The sequence below is a fragment of the Littorina saxatilis genome, linkage group LG3, assembly GCF_037325665.1.
Source record: "Littorina saxatilis isolate snail1 linkage group LG3, US_GU_Lsax_2.0, whole genome shotgun sequence".
Classification (NCBI taxonomy): Eukaryota; Metazoa; Mollusca; class Gastropoda; order Littorinimorpha; family Littorinidae; genus Littorina; species Littorina saxatilis.
Genome location: NC_090247.1, coordinates 42535612 through 42552112, shown reverse-complemented (window position 1 = coordinate 42552112; position 16501 = coordinate 42535612). Strand labels below are relative to the sequence as shown.

The window sequence follows — 16501 nt, the reverse complement described above, 5'->3', positions numbered from 1 at the left end:
GTGGAACTCCATTCCTGATTTAATTAAAATGCAATTCAGTGAAACTTCCTTCAAAGAAATGTATATATATGCTGTTTCTCTTGGAAACAAGTAAATAATTATGTGATAATAATACATCATTGCTTGATATTCATAATGCATTTTGAATGTCTTTTTAACTGTTTGACATGTTAATTATATACATTTTATTGTAATTAACTTAACTTCTATTTCTTCTTGTTATTAATCGAGTTACCCTCAGTGGGCGAGGGCCGGACGAAAAAAAGCATGTATAATATTTTGCTTATTCTGTTACCCTCGATAAATAAATAAAGTTCAAAGTTCAAAGTTCTCTCTCTCTCTCTCTCTCTCTCTCTCTCTCTCTCTCTCTCTTTTCAAGTCTCTCTTTCTTTTTTTTCTGTTTTTCATTCTATCTATGTCTCTGTCATCATCACCTCGTCTCGATTCTCAGTCTCAGTACCAGAATGCATGTCGTCGAAAAAGCCAAACAAAAATGATTACTCCCCTTTCTCCTTGTCTCGTTCTTCGCAATGACGTCATTTCCGCAGCCACCATTTGCAGATTTCTTCAGGGATCGACTAAAATATCATTCGAATTATACATTTTAGGTAAGATTTGGTGTTGTACGGGCTTTAGTAATGTTATGATTTTACTACGTTAGTTATGGTTTTACTTTACTAAACTTAGTAACATTTGCTAGTTTTGATCATTTTGCCCGGGATGATAATAATAACACGGGCTGAATGACGAAGTCACTTTACATTTGAAATATTTGGGCGTCGCGTAGTTTTCTAAACAATGCTTCAAAAGAACGGTCCTGTTGGTCGCACATTAGTTTTATGCGCTGTATATACAAGCCTTTGTTCACTTCTTGAAACTGAATTGGGAAATACAAATAATATTCGGGAATGAAGTGTTCGGGCAAAATATATTGTAGTCTCGCAGTCCGCCATTTTGTTGGCCAATCACAAAATTTCATTTAGTGAGCCCTGTCACTGTTTATGGTTTCGATTTGAAGTGTAAATGAGCAGAGGGATGAATATTTCACGCATGCACATTAATGGCCTTTGTAAAGAATCGCCGTTGCTTTGATGTCACCTTTTTTGGTTACTATTAATTACTACTATTAGTATTATCTGTCGCTGCCATTATCTATACTATACTAGAGTCCCGTACACCAACTTGCACAAGACTAGTAATCCGAATCAGAGAAAGAGCTTGTTGCCACCACTAAGTCACTGAATGAGTGATTTCATATATGTGAACCTGTGCCAAGACGTGGTCTGCAACTGCAAGAAGATGCCTAACTTTCAAGAGTTTTTTTTTCTTTATGAAAACATCAAGATACAAAAATCACTATAAGTACAACATTTAAAAGCCCCAGCTCTGTCTCAAATGGTTTACAGAACGATTGAAATCTTCTCATGAAAAAAAGCAGTTCTATTCTAACCTTCTCGAACACACTTGCAATATCATTTAATAGCTCATTAAAATTTAAATTACGCAGTTCGTTTGAATGGCTATTTAGCCTGCGTAAACCACACAGCTGTTTTCGTGGTTTATCTAACCCCTGAGCCCGTGTGATCCACTTTCTTTTTTTTCACAATTTAGTGGTCAGTTTGTGATTTCAATGCGACTCACTGTATCTGCAATAGTGCGTTATTGTGTACCTCTGAATCTAAAACGCAACAAACAGCTGCGAGCCACACACACTTATCGGTGGCGGTTGGCTTCAAACAAGCCAGCGCTATGCAGAACATTCGTCTGCTACGGGAAACACATTTTGCATGACATGCTTCCGGCTCCCTTTTTTCAAACTTTCAAAACTTCGAATTGTACTGATCTTGTCTTGATGAAAAAAGAATTCTTTAATGATTTCAGAATGTTTGTGTGACAATTAAGCTGTCAATTTATTTTTGAGATTATAAAAGTTAGGTCTAGCGCCAAAACAAGGCGTCCAATTGTCTCACAGACAATCCGGCTGGCCACGCTAAAATAAATTCTTTTAAAATTGCTCGATCTTTACGGAGGCCACCTTGGATGTTCTCAAGCGATGATCGAAATAGTTAGTTCATTCCTGACTTCAGATGTAGTGAAACATTAAGACACACCAAGCATTGACAATGACATCACTACATCCGTGCAGAAAGTCTAAAGGAAATACTCAAGACTTGTTAAAATTGTTATCACTCATACCTTTTCAGTTCTAAACATAGCTAGTAATAGCTGCTGTATGTGTTTAAACTCCTCAAACAGAAATTTCTGCAATGTTATACCTCAAGATTCACTCAGCTGTTTTTATCAGTTTTCTGGCATCAAATGGGAATGAGTTCAAGTACAGTTAAAACTTCTCACTTTACCTGACATGGAACATCAACTGCTTATCAGGGCCTAGCATTGTAAGCCGTTTGGCTTACTTTACGCCGAAATAATATTTCCAGTACGCGGAACTCGATTTGATGTACGCCGAAATGCAAAAACGTGTTATTCCCATATATGGTAAACCCAAACAGTCCCAGCTTTCGTTTTGTGCGCCTTTCGGTTCAATTCTTTATCGGTTTGACAGTTTGATTGAGCACGCACTTCCTCTGGCATTGCGCGAGCATGCTTTGTGCTGGTGTTTTGTGGCTCTAGACTTGAAATAATGTCTCGAAGCGACATTGTTGAACGTGGTCAGCCATTCAGTGACAAAAAAACCAGGTATTCCTGGAAGTGGGAATGGCTGGATTTCGTTCCAAAGTTAGAAAATGGGGTCATTTTAGGTAAAAAAAAATCTGCAGACCCCCGCCTTTGTAAGCTGATCTCACTTTTCCCAATGCTAGGCCCTGTGCTTATGTTTACATACAAATTTATGAATCCATCATTTTGTTTTCTAATGGGAGCTTTATGTCGTGATTCTTTTTGTGGTTGTGCAGCAGGCCTATCAAAGCTGCTCACCACATGACAGAGGAAGAAACCTTTCACAATGGACTCCAGTGAAGAAACGCAACCCACGGCCACGGCAGACTCCACCGCAGAAGACAGCATGGAAGAGGCGGAAGACCAAGGAGAGCACCTCTACTCCACAGACGCACCCATGATTCTGGACCCTTCCGCCATGAGCATCAACAGCAGCGGAGTCATCGACGCCCAGAACGTCATAGTCACCACTTCTGCCATGTCCAGTACAGAGGTGGCGACAACGAGAGCGATCACTATCGGCTCACAGATGTACATCATTCAGACGGATCCTTCCCACTCTGGGGATGCCAGCTTGGACCAGCATGCGTTCGTCCTCCAGCCAGATGTGGTTTCGTCTGTTGGTAGCATCTCCACCAGTCAAGGGGAGGCAATCAGTCTGCAGAGTGCTGGAGAAGAGGGGGCAATGGGGGATGAAGGTGGGTTCAGCTCTGCGGAGTCGACGGCGGTGGTTGACGCGTCACAAGTCGCTGGCACTTTCCAGGCTCTGCAAGGAGACGAGGAAGGTGTTACAGGTGTAATTGATACAGGTAGGTGTTGGTACAAAATCGCTATTTTGTTATCTTTTTTGTTGTTGGTCATTTGTGGTATAACCAAAGTATTCAGCAATTTTGCAGCAATAAAGAATAACAACAACAAAAAAAGACAGAAAAGATGTATTTAATTTTAACAAGAAAAATACTTGTCTGTTTCACAAGCACTAGTCTTGTTATTGCTATTATAACTCCTTACTCAGGCAATGTGTGAATTAAAAAAAAAAATGTGGGTGGTACAGTACCGCACAATCATCTGCTGAGCTACTTAAATTTCTTATTTTGTTATTATTATTTTTTTTTCGATAGCAAACGGTCTTTTATATCACAACATCCTAACAAAAATCTTCTTTTTTTCTTGCAGCTGGCCTTGGCAGTGCTGATCAAGGGGAGACAATCACAATCAGCCTGGAGGAAGCTACACAGATCATCTTGCAGCAGCAAGGATTGGAGGGAGCAGCTATTCAGATGCCCGACGGATCTTACCAGCTTCTCAGTCAGCAGTTTATTCAGGTTTGTGCATTTACTTTCATCAAAAAGTATTTGGATTGTGTTTGTATTGGTAAGTGTCACAGATCTGAAGACACAGTACAGCAGTGGCTTGTTGTTGCCTGTTCACATTCCAATATTAACACTAACAGAGGGTATGCATTATGCATCCAGACAGTCTTTAAGTTTGGATAAGACAACGGATCTCTTATCCAAGAGAACGTGCCTTTTTGAGAATATATTTTCCTTCAAGTTCAACTTTCAAGATCTATAATAGAAATAGTATTTGAACTCTGTTCTTGTGTTAAACAAAGACAGAGTCAGACTGGTGTTGGCCACACCCTTTATTCAGCATCAAAAACCGTTTGGGAACATTATTACTGATGAATCAAAGAATGCTCTGTATTCATTGAGAACATTCAATACAACACACACACAAAACAGCCTGACACATGCACAAGTCTGTGTGATACATAGTAATTAGTGTTTTAATTATGATTTATGAAAAGTCATTTGCTTCACAGCATTTCTGTTAATTTGTGTGTTAGACAGTCAGTGTGTTTTTTGTGTGGTATATATCATTTATATTCTTCTTTTCTTCACTTATCTTGTGAGTGTTAACTTTTAGAGTGCATGTACAATGAATTTATTTGTGTAGTCTATTGCTGGTATTCCAATGTCAATCAAACTCAAAAGTATGGCTGTTTGTCAGGTGACGAAAGAGGACGGTACAGTGGACACACAAGCCTTACCAGTGGAGGTGATGCAAGCTCTCAGTGCTCAAGGCATGGTGGGATACTCTAGCATTGACGCTTCACACGTTCAAGAGGGAGTGGAAGCTACTCAGGTGTGTGTATGTGTATAATGGGAAACAAACATACATGTACCTATGGTTCGGGTAAAAAAAAAAAAAAGAAGGTATACATTGGTTTGGGTTTGGATTCCATTGGTGCATATGGTTATGCATAATGCTGGTTGTTTGAATTCTGACAAATTGATGATCGTTCTGGCAGGAAGAAAATACAGGTCAGAAGAAGGGATGAGTGGCCCGCATCCTGTGGAATTTATGACTCGAAAATGTTTCAGGCAGTAGATTTTTTGTACCAGCATGTGGACAAGATTTCAGCAAGTTTCACCAAAAAAAAAAGTGAACATTTATGTCACTCAGGAACTACTCATTACAGAGCAGAAAGACCTGTATTTTGCCTGTTTTACCTTCACTGCTACTCTTGTTTTCAGGACGGCATAGATGAAAATGCTGAAGCTGGGAAAAATTCTGAAGAATCTGAAACCCACCTTCCGAAAGGGGAAATGGCAGAGGCGCATGACAACGCCATGGACCATGTTAAGCAGGAAGCTACAGCAGATTCAGGAGAAACATCTCAACGTGACCTTAACTTGCAGGTTAACATTGTTTATTTGTCTTTTATCATTTTTGCGGATTGATTGAATCAATGAATGATTTATTTTTATCTTATTTATTTTTCCTATTCATTTACTGATTTGATTTTTATGAGTGTCTGCTCTGCCCTAATATGGACAGGCATTCTAACTATCAATGTGAATTAAAAGTAATATTTGTACTGGCTTTATTGAAATTCAAGTGTGTAACTATGTGTAACAATGAATTTATATTAACTGAAGCTTTGAAATTAATACCGCAGTTGATTTTTGCTTGAAAAAGAAAAATTCCAAGAAAAAGGTTCAAGCAGGATTTGAATTATACAGTTGAAATCTGCCTTGGCGACCTTTTTTTGGTAAGCACCTCCTGTCCACTATGACATCCCCAAAGACTCCCCAGCAAATTGTTTTCTCCTTTCAATCAATCAATCAATCAATATGAGGCTTATATCGCGCGTATTCCGTGGGTGCAGTTCTAAGCGCAGGGATTTAAAAAAAAAAAATTGTATGCAATTTATATCGCGCACATATTCAAGGCGCAGGGATTTATTTATGCCGTGTGAGGTGGAATTTTTTTACACGGTACATCACGCATTCACATCGGCCAGCAGATCGCAGCCATTTCGGCGCATATCCTACTTTTCACGGCCTATTATTCCAAGTCACACGGGTATTTTGGTGGACATTTTTATCTATGCCTATACAATTTTGCCAGGAAAGACCCTTTCGTCAATCGTGGGATTTTTAACGTGCACACCCCAATGTAGTGTACACAAAGGGACCTCGGTTTTTTGTCTCATCCGAAAGACTAGCACTTGAACCCACCACCTAGGTCAGGAAAGGGGGGAGAAAATTGCTAACGCCCTGACCCAGGGTCGAACTCGCAACCTCTCGCTTCCGAGCGCAAGTGCGTTACCACTCGGCCACCCAGTCCTTTGGCTCTCCATAGCGACAAACTTTTTACAATGGCAGTTTTGGGTTGGTTCCTTGGGGGGTTGTTAAAGACAGGTTTGAAGGTATTTGTACAAAATCAAACAGGTGTTGTGATGTGACTAATTAGGGCCACAATCCATCCACAGAACATGCTTTATTGATCCATTTGCAATTCTTCTTTTGTTTGAAAATGTGAAATTTACTATAACCCCAGGAAATAACACAAGTGAGCCAGGGTCCCAACCTGACAGTGTCAGTCACAGTTTCTGGGTCCACAACAGCCATTCTGGAAACACCAGCTCAAGTAAGATTGAATTTAAAAACAATTGTTTTTGAGGTGGTTAACTTGAATGAAAAAAGCTACCAGTGACAAATAAATATTTTGGTTGTTGGTTCCGTTTTAGTTTTGAAGAGAAGCTCAGGGGTCATTTTGACTGAGTTTGAGAGATTTGTGAAGTTTTACCCAAAACAAGACATATTTTGCACAGCGATATGGCTATAGTGCGCAGGATACCAGAAGATTGCAATATTTACGCATAATGTTACGGTGAGATCGGCCCCTGGAGCTAAATGTGTACAGCAGGGAACTGATTAAGACTAAGAGGTGCTTTTGGTAGGTTTTTGCTTAGAATATCCCCTTCCAGGTCCTGCAATTTCTCTCAATTTTTATATGCTTCAAGTCAGTCAGCTGCTTTTGCACACAAGACCACTGAAGCACAAGCTTTGGAAGAGAAACAAGTCGCGTAAGGTGAAAATACAACATTTAGTCAAGTAGCTGTCGAACTCACAGAATGAAACTAAACGCAATGCAACGCAGCAAGACCGTATACTCGTAACATCGTCAGTCCACCGCTCACGGCAAAGGCAGTGAAATTGACAAGAAGAGCGGGGTAGTAGTTGCGCTGAGAACGATAGCACGCTTTTCTGTACCTCTCTTCGTTTTAACTTTCTGAGCGTGTTTTTAATCCAAACATATCATATCTATATGTTTTTGGAATCAGGAACCGACAAGGAATAAGATGAAAGTGTTTTTAAATTGATTTCGACAATTTAATTTTGATAATAATTTTTATATATTTAATTTCCAGAGCTTGTTTTTAATCCAAATATAACATATTTATATGTTTTTGGAATCAGAAAATGATGGAGAATAAGATGAACGTAAATTTGGATCGTTTTATAAATTTTTATTTTTTTTTTTACAATTTTCAGATTTTTAATGACCAAAGTCATTAATTACAAGCTGAAATGCAATACCAAAGTCCGGGCTTCGTCAAAGATTACTTGACCAAAATTTCAACCAATTTGGTTGAAAAATGAGGGCGTGACAGTGCCGCCTCAACTTTCACGAAAAGCCGGATATGACGTCATCAAAGACATTTATCAAAAAAATGAAAAAAGCGTTCGGGGATTTCATACCCAGGAACTCTCATGTCAAATTTCATAAAGATCAGTTCAGTAGTTTAGTCTGAATCGCTCTACACACACACACAGACACACACACACACACACACGCACGCACGCACGCACATACACCACGACCCTCGTCTCGATTCCCCCCTCTACGTTAAAACATTTAGTCAAAACTTTAAATGTAAAAAGAGAGATAAAGAAAATGCCCACATCTTGACTTGTAATTGTATCAGAGTGGGCAGTGCAAGGGAGGTAAGCACATCATTCATTCATTTCTTAAAGTATTATAATTTGATATGCGGGTTTTTGTGTTATTAACTTTATATTTTAAAAGCTTCACCATCTTTATTGATCTGTGGAATTTTATACAAATGACCGAATGCTCTATTCTAAGCCTGTCAGAGTTTTAAGGAGAAACTTTGCCGTTTTCCAAAACCATTGTGCAAAACAAACAATGTATAAAAACGTTTTTACTGTCTAACATATCTAAACTGACATCTTAACATGTAAATGATGTCTGATTGAACTGTATACTGTTACATTCAATACATTGTCCCCCCTGTGTTGTGCATGTGAAACAGGAGGTTTATGGTTTATCATTTCTAAACTGACTTCTTAACATGAAAATGACATCTGATTTTATAGTATACTGTTACCTTCAATACAGTGTCTCCCCTATGTTGTTCAGGTGAAGCAGGAGGTGGTCACACCCAAGCCTGACCTTAACTGCCCCATCGAGGTGACGGAACGCACAGAGGTCATGATCAGAGGAAAGAAATGTTTGCTTATGCAAAACCCAGAAACCAAGCAGCTCTGCGCTTACCCAATACTACCACCAGCAGGTATGCTTAAAAGTCACTCGGTGTTTTGTGATTATTGCACCTGGGAATAGACGAATTCCTGAATAACTCTGTCGGGTTTGTAAGGGTTGTGAAACAATAGATACTCTTGATGTGAGGCAAGCTTTCTACACATGCTCCTATTCCATGTGTTTCAGACACAGCCCTGGCTAGAGACTATAATGTCAGGAGGGAAAGTTTGACTAACTTAAAGCAAGAGTATTCACAGAGTTATTTCTGAACATCGTCTATCATTGTGCTTTTTGAGGTTTCCTTTTGTTTTTTGGTGACCTGCCACTGTAAATGTATTACTTTTCACCCCCTCCTCCCTCTGAAATGATCTTAAAATCAGGAAACAAGTAAGGAACTGTAAAGGAGCCGTTGTTGGCTAGTGGTTTTACAGACAATTTCCCCCTCCCAGGCATGATTTGTTTTTGTATGAGTCCCGAATCGTGTTAGTGTGTGACGCATCAGAACAAAGTAACGGAAAGGAGAGTGCTTTGCATCATTTCATCAGAATTTAACATCAGTAATGATTGCTTTCCGTGCAACGTCAGTTCCACCTAGTCAAATAGCTCATCTCCTTCTTTCACATGCAAAAAAATATTCTGATGGTTAGCGAGAAAGCTAAGATTGCTGCACCATTTATAGAGTGCTACCTGCAATAAAAAGGACACCCTTAAGACCTGGCGAAAGTGTCCCGACAATGCAGGTGGCCTGTAATGACAGGTATATTTTGGTCAAATTAACAAAGAGACAGAATGAGTCCTTTCTTGGGATGTGGCCTCTCATCAAAGGATCCTAGGTACGACTGTGCTAACATTTGCTCTCTTTTGCAGGCAAGAAACGCAGAGGCAGACCTAGGAAAGTAAGGCCGGAAAGACCAGACGATGACGTCAGAATTGTGTCCGACATTACTGCATCAGTGTCAGAGTATGCTGAGGAACCTAATGCGGAGGGCGCAGAGGAAGCCATGGAATCCGCAGCTAACGGTGCTGAAAAATCTGGCACTCCCAACACATCTATCACGCTAGGAGATCAAAACAGCGCCGCCGAGGGCTTGTTGGAATTGTCCAATGCAGGTGTGTACATATACAGTGCAGGGATGTCATTAGGCGTCGGACATCGGACATAGACCGATTAAGAGGCTCAAATGTCCGATTCACATAGCCGCATGGCGGTCAGATGTCCTATCGTTTTGAACTGAGCGCTGGCATTGTCCGATAAGAACTCAATTCCTTCCGACAGCGCGATATTCGTTAATGTTCCTTTCAAGATGCACATTTTCAAAAAGCGATCAAGCACTCTCGCGTACAGGTGCACTAAAGTTGTGCAGTGCGGATCTTGCGTTTGGGCGACACCCGTCTGCAGCACATTAAAGTTAGGAGTATGGGAGACAACTCCAACTGACTAGGTCTTGCGTCTGCTTTTGCTTTCAGTTCGAGACATTTTGACGAAGCGCACTGAATTATGCCACCGAAAAATAAAACTAAAGCCTGCCAAACTTGAACAAAAGCTGAACACGTTTGGCTATTCAACGGCATCCTGTGCTACATTAGGGTCAAAAACAGGGGGGAACACGGCGAGCGTCATTCTTGAACATGAAAAAATTCTGACGTCCTATTGAAATTTCTGAAAGCGGTCAAATGTCCTATTAATGCTGAAGAGCTAGGACATTTGTCCTATAGGTATGAATTTGTAGTAACATCCCTGCAGTGATGGAACCCCAAAATTGGACCAAAAAAACCTGTAACCTAAGTTATTTGGTACCATTTCAGTTTTACAGAACTGCACCAGTGTAGAAAATGTCGACTTAAACTTGATGATTATGTCTTTTTATTACATTCACTGAAGAGAACAACAGGAGAACATCAACGTTTTAGTTGGGATTTTGTAAATTTATGAATAAGCAAAATAACAAAGGTGAAATTGAGACATGTCGCCCATACCGCAGATGGCCACTGTTGTAGTGGAGAATTGTGTAAACATGCAGGGCAGGGGCAGTAAATGGGGACCGAATGATTGTCTATTTGGATGTGTGAAATATAGCTAAAAATGCTAATCAAATGAATTGCATGCCCCTGAAGATAGCAATGGTGCTGTGAAAAAGATTCATTGATTCTACAAACAGAGAAATATACATTGTGTGTGTGTGTGAAACACTAGTTCCCCACCCTTCTTGTAAGGCCTCCACATTTAAGTCTTCATTCCTCTCCATGAGCAAAACTTGGCTTTCTCAAGTTTTGGCGTTCTGACGCTTTGTAAATTAACTTCCATTTCAAGACTGCGTCCTTTTGCAGACTTTATAGCCATAGAGTTTTGCAGACCTTATAGCCATAGAGTTTTGCAGACCTTATAGCCATAGAGTTTTGCAGACCTTATAGCCATAGAGTTTTGCAGACCTTATAGCCATAGAGTTTTGGGGGTCTTAAAGGGATGGTTCTGCTATAATATGCCTATCAACAATACAACATCTCACCACATACATTGTACCTTATTCTTCTTGCCACAGGACCAGACAGCGTACGGAGAAGTGCCAGGAAGAGGAAGAAAGCCAAAGTATTTGACGGTACAGTAGCTTCTGTGGTTCGATAGAAGACGGGCATTAATGCTTTTATTTTTAAACATACATTTCTTAATGTGTGAACAATCATGTTGACTGTGTACAAGTTTTTATTTTAGCGGGGCGCAACGCTTCCACAACGCTTACAAATCCTGACATGAGTTATTTCGGAAAATTGTCTATTACAGGGTGACCCAAGAAAAAGAGTACCCAAACAAACTTGAATAACTTTACAGGCATCTGAAATATTCAGCTGGCAGTCCAGCTGTAGAACAAACTCTGGTGAATGTTTTTATGGGTACATCACTACATGTTGATATGCCTGAAACTTGAACTCCTGCAATTTGATCAGTGTTCTGCTGGAAAAAAATATCTTAACAAGGAAGAGTAATAATCATTCCATGATGTTTGTGGCTTTGAAAAAGATGTTCAGACTGAATTTCATATCCAACATGTAGTATATGTGTTGTAGTCTGGAAAGATTAAAGTTGACTCTCAGTCTCAGTTAAGTGTAACAATGATTTATGCAGCTGAAGAGTACAAATCGCTTAACTTAGCCCTAATTTCACTTTAAAACTTTCAGACTACGATGTGCTGGAAGCATCCAGTGACGAGGAGGGCAGTTTCAACGATGATGAGAAGGACCCGGATGTCACAATGTACGGTGTGAAGAAACAGAAAATCAAGCGAGAAGCCCCTCCACTCCCCAACCCTTTCATGATGCGTGAGTTGTGTTATCTCCTCCTCTTCTCTTTAAAATCTGATCATCAGTTTTTCTCTTCTAAGATGCTCAGCAACTGCAGTTTGCAACATAACAGAACATCCTGGCTCAAAAATCAGCAGTAGTCTTCAATTACATACTTTTCTTGCTTGCATTGCTCTCTTCCCATTCTGCAGTCAATAAGAGTAAGGGACCATGATGCCAGTCACTGTGTCAGGCTGGAACAATATGTACCAACACCTCTTCCTAGCACTCTGAGGTTGCCTCTGAATACTGCAGTGCATTTTTGATGAGGAGACAATGTTCAGTATAAAACTATTTAAAACTGTTTATTGGAATGTTCTTTCTGTAAGCTGTTATTTCAGTGAGGTTTTAAGTATGCTGATAAAAGATTGAAAGTGTCTTTTCTACTTAGGGTTGGACAGACCTCATCCACTTTACAGCAAGTTGTTAATGTTAGGGGCAAGACCATGTTGAAACCTTAACTTCATTGAAACAACATGTGGAACAAGGTAAAGAGCAGGTAAAGGGAGGTAATCATTCATAGTCTTGATATTGACAAGAGTAAGTGAAAGCTGTGTGAAACCAATCTCCCAGCACAAGAGGAGAATACGAAGCATGGAATGAAAAATTGACTTTACCCATCAAGGTAACATTACTGTCAAGTGGTTAGGTACTGTAGGCCGTTGATGAGACAGATTTTACATAATGTAGGGATCACTTTGTCACATTTATTTGAAATCAAAATACTTCACTCATGCACTTGTCTGATTACCTATAGGGTAGCATTACCTAATTTACCTTTGGTTTTAACAAATGTTTATTCAGTTTAGATGGACACTATGGTTGCACAAAAACAAAGCATTACACAGTTATGATAGCAATAAATAAGCGATACAATCAAAACCTGTTTTATCTTTCAGCTGTGAAACGAGGTCGGGGTCGGCCACGCCGGTATCCTCCACCTGGACAGTCAACGACAACCTCCTCTATACCTGCTGTCATTCTCCCCAGCGCTAACGGACAGACCCTGGTCATGGCACCATTACAGGTTAACATTTTAATTGTTATAAGTTATGTGTACTTTTTCCTATCAAAATGCAATGCAGAGGCCAGAATTTTTCATGCAGAAAAATAGAGGATCTACTACAAAAAGGTTGAGTCTCTTCACAATTTGCTAACCTCATAGAAATAATATACGATAAGGATAAGATATATAGTCTTGTGAGGTTACCCTCATGGAAAATCGGGCTGCTTTACCACTGCGAAAAGCGATCTGCCATATAGTACGGCGCTACCCATTTTTTTCCTTTTTCTTGCATGTGAGTATTTGTGTTTCTAAGCTCTGAGACTTTCGCTTTGAACTTGGGTTCTTTAGTGTGCGCATGCGTGCACACGTGGGTGTTCGGACACCGAGGAGAGTCTGCACTTAGTTGACTGTGAGAAATAAATCCCTCGCTGAACATGGGGATCGAACCCACGCCGATAACCGATGTTTGGTTGTGAAGCCGATACCAACTGGGCTATTTCCCCGTTCTAAATATATTGGAATATATCTGTCACATACTTGTTTATGAAAGTTTGTTGTGAAATTTGTGTATATTATAGTTTCATTCAGAACATTGATTTATCTGAGTGTCTAGAGAGAACACAGCACAACAACACACATGTTCTTGTTATTGTCCCTCTTCTGGGTTCGTGAGCTGGGTATGAGTGTTTTTAACCACTATTTGAGCTGTCATATTCCATTTTGGGGGGAGAATTTTCTTATTCTAATTGTGTTTGTTCAGAGTCTACACAACATCCAAGGCCTGCAGTCTCACATGAAGACACACCTGCAACAGCTGATCCCCAAGCCCCCCGCGTCCAGCAGCGGAGAGTCCCCCCTCCCTGGAGGCACCTTACATCCCACCACCATCTCCATCACCACCAGCACCCCCGCCACTGCCGCCATCACGCTGGGGCCTGACGGGGACGCTCTGCCCATAGATCCTTCCGCAGGTGAGAGGGAAGGGATGATGGTGTTGCCGGAAATGTTTTGTGTTGGGAATTATGAGTTTTTGAATGTTTGGAGAGCTGATGTGTGTGATACTGCAGTAGACCAGGTGTTTCAACACTACTTTGCGTGTTCTCTTTTGTTGCTTTTCAGTGTTTTATCAGTAGTCTTCTGAAGACGACGTATGACGCATTTTTCCCCATTTTGACCACAGAGTCGCCTTCTTTGTAACAAGTGTTAGGTGTGGGTACAACAACAGCAACAACAATAACAACAGCAACGACAACAACCACCAGTGGCATCCAACAGTAATCATTACTGTGATTACAACAACAACCACAACAACAACAACAACCAGTAGTATCCAACAGTAATCTTTACAACAACAACAACAACCTGTAACATTCAACAGTGTTCATTTTGCGAAACTAGAATATTCTTACTGTGCTAAGAGGCAAAAACAGTGGAACCCCCCTCCAATGTACTAACACTAGCTGCTGTACTGTTTCAGTGCTGGATGCAAGTGGTATGCTGCCAGCCAGCTTGCCAGGAGAGGCACTGCCCATGGGAGGAGAGTCTTCAGACACACAGGAGGGTCTGGATACAACCGGTGAGTGGATCTGCTGTCCAGTTGGGGTTGAGAAGAAGACTGATTTGGTTAGGGCTGCACAGAGTGGTGGTGATGTTTCTGTATTGTCTATTGAATTGAATGAACAAATTCTTTAAATCAGGATCCTCTTAATTTCTTTTGAATCTGTGGCGTACACCTTTTTTACGAATCGGGTGGCATATGTCTAAGATTTAATTTGAAGTCAGAATTTCTCAGTGGCTTATTGGGTATGTTTGTTTTCTACTGCACCAGCACTGTTCTGTCAAGAAGAAAGTCAATGAGTTTTTGAGTCACTTGAGAAAAAGTGACTCTATGTAATCGGTCAGTGTTAGTCTGTCCGTCCGGCCGGCCGGCCGGCCGTCCGTAGACACCACCTTAACGTTGGACTTTTCTCGGAAACTATCAAAGCGATCGGGCTCATATTTTGTTTAGTCGTGACCTCCAATGACCTCTACACTTTAACGATGGTTTCGTTGACCTTTGACCTTTTTCAAGGTCACAGGTCAGCGTCAAAGGAAAAATTAGACATTTTATATCTTTTCTCGGAAACTATCAAAGCGATCGGGCTCATATTTTGTTTAGTCGTGACCTCCAATGACCTCTACACTTTAACGATGGTTTCGTTGACCTTTGACCTTTTTCAAGGTCACAGGTCAGCGTCAAAGGAAAAATTAGACATTTTATATCTTTGACAAAGTTCATCGGATGTGATTGAAACTTTGTAGGATTATTCTTTACATCAAAGTATTTACATCTGTAGCCTTTTACGAACGTTATCAGAAAAACAAGGGAGATAACTAGCCTTTTCTGTTCGGCAACACACAACTTAACGTTGGGCTTTTCTCGGAAACTATAAAAGTGACCGGGCTCAAATTTTATGTGAACGTGACTCATTGTGTTGTGAATAGCAATTTCTTCCTGTCCATCTGATGCCTCATATAATATTCAGAACTGCGAAAGTGACTCGATCGAGCGTTTGCTCTTCTTGTTTGTTTTTGGTTCGATCAATTTTTCCTCTCTGGCATCATGGCCATGCGTCCTCATGACCAGGGTGACAGCATTTTAACAAACCTTAACAACAGTTTTTGCTTTTCAAGACATTTGTTGTTAATTTAGTGATGTTGTTCTCATTGTTATTCTCTAAGCATATCCAGTATCCTATCTCTAGCCTTCATATGACCAAGCTTTCCTCATGGCCAAGGGTGACAGCTTTTTAACTAAACTCAACAACAGATTTTGTCTATTCAGGTGAGAAAGAGAGAAGAGAAGGAGAGGCGGGAAACTGTGTGGATGGCCAGCAGCAGACCGTCATACAGATTCCAGACAACCTGCTCACCATGTTCGGCATCAAGAAGGATCCTGTCAAGATTGGTGAGTTACCTTTCCCTGTGTTGCTTGGATTACCTCACATGTTGTCTGTTAGCAGAGGTGCCCGACTGTCATATTTTCATTATATTGTTTTATGGTTGCAAACTTGTTGGTGTTGTTGTTTTGTTGTTGTTGTTGTTGTTGTTGTTGCTCTTCTTCTTCTTCTTCTTCTTCTTCTTCTTCTTCTTCTTCTTCTTCTTCTTCTTCTTCTTCTTCTTCTTCTTGTCATTTGTTTACTTGCAAACAAATGATAGGGAATTCTGATGATCCCCAAACAATCTGACAATTATTTTCGCCATTCAAGTAAATGCCCAAGCTGTTTGTTCAGTCAAAAAAGTTTCATGTGGATTCATAATGGAGTAAATGTTGATACTTCAGTGCTGGACAAGATTTCAGAAAAAGAAAAAAATAATTTTGGGCCGCATTTATTTAAAAGCACGAGAGAAACATTGAAATATAGAATAAAATTAGAATATTAGGTAACAAGCAACATACATGTGTGTGATTTTTGTCCACGGGTATTTCTGTAAAGTTAGAAAATACTGAGAGTTGACCAACAATTCGCACAATGTTTTCAAATGGAAATGATGCAGAAAGGAGAGGTTTGGGGTTGATGCCTCTGTCTATGTAGTTTCGTCAGGCTTGAGTTAGTCTCTTGTGCTCCTGTCAAAAACGTA

At 40.2% G+C, this 16501-nt stretch overlaps 1 protein-coding gene across 2 annotated transcripts in view; it reads left to right on the top strand.

Annotated features, from left to right (window-relative positions):
• Positions 1–397: 397 nt before the first annotated feature.
• LOC138962414 (uncharacterized) overlaps positions 398–16501 on the top strand; it is a 38540-nt gene continuing 22436 nt past the window's right edge. Inside the window, exons 1-14 of one of the 2 annotated variants that reach the window (XM_070334216.1) lie at positions 398–608; positions 2916–3488; positions 3856–4004; positions 4693–4827; positions 5220–5384; positions 6529–6618; positions 8416–8569; positions 9406–9648; positions 11079–11135; positions 11713–11853; positions 12774–12901; positions 13641–13851; positions 14358–14456; positions 15690–15827. In XM_070334216.1, coding sequence (XP_070190317.1) covers positions 2966–3488; positions 3856–4004; positions 4693–4827; positions 5220–5384; positions 6529–6618; positions 8416–8569; positions 9406–9648; positions 11079–11135; positions 11713–11853; positions 12774–12901; positions 13641–13851; positions 14358–14456; positions 15690–15827 — 2233 coding nt within the window. In that variant the 5' untranslated portion in view covers positions 398–608; positions 2916–2965. The remainder of the gene's footprint in view (positions 609–2915; positions 3489–3855; positions 4005–4692; positions 4828–5219; positions 5385–6528; positions 6619–8415; positions 8570–9405; positions 9649–11078; positions 11136–11712; positions 11854–12773; positions 12902–13640; positions 13852–14357; positions 14457–15689; positions 15828–16501) is intronic. The other variant, XM_070334217.1, reaches the window with a different exon arrangement.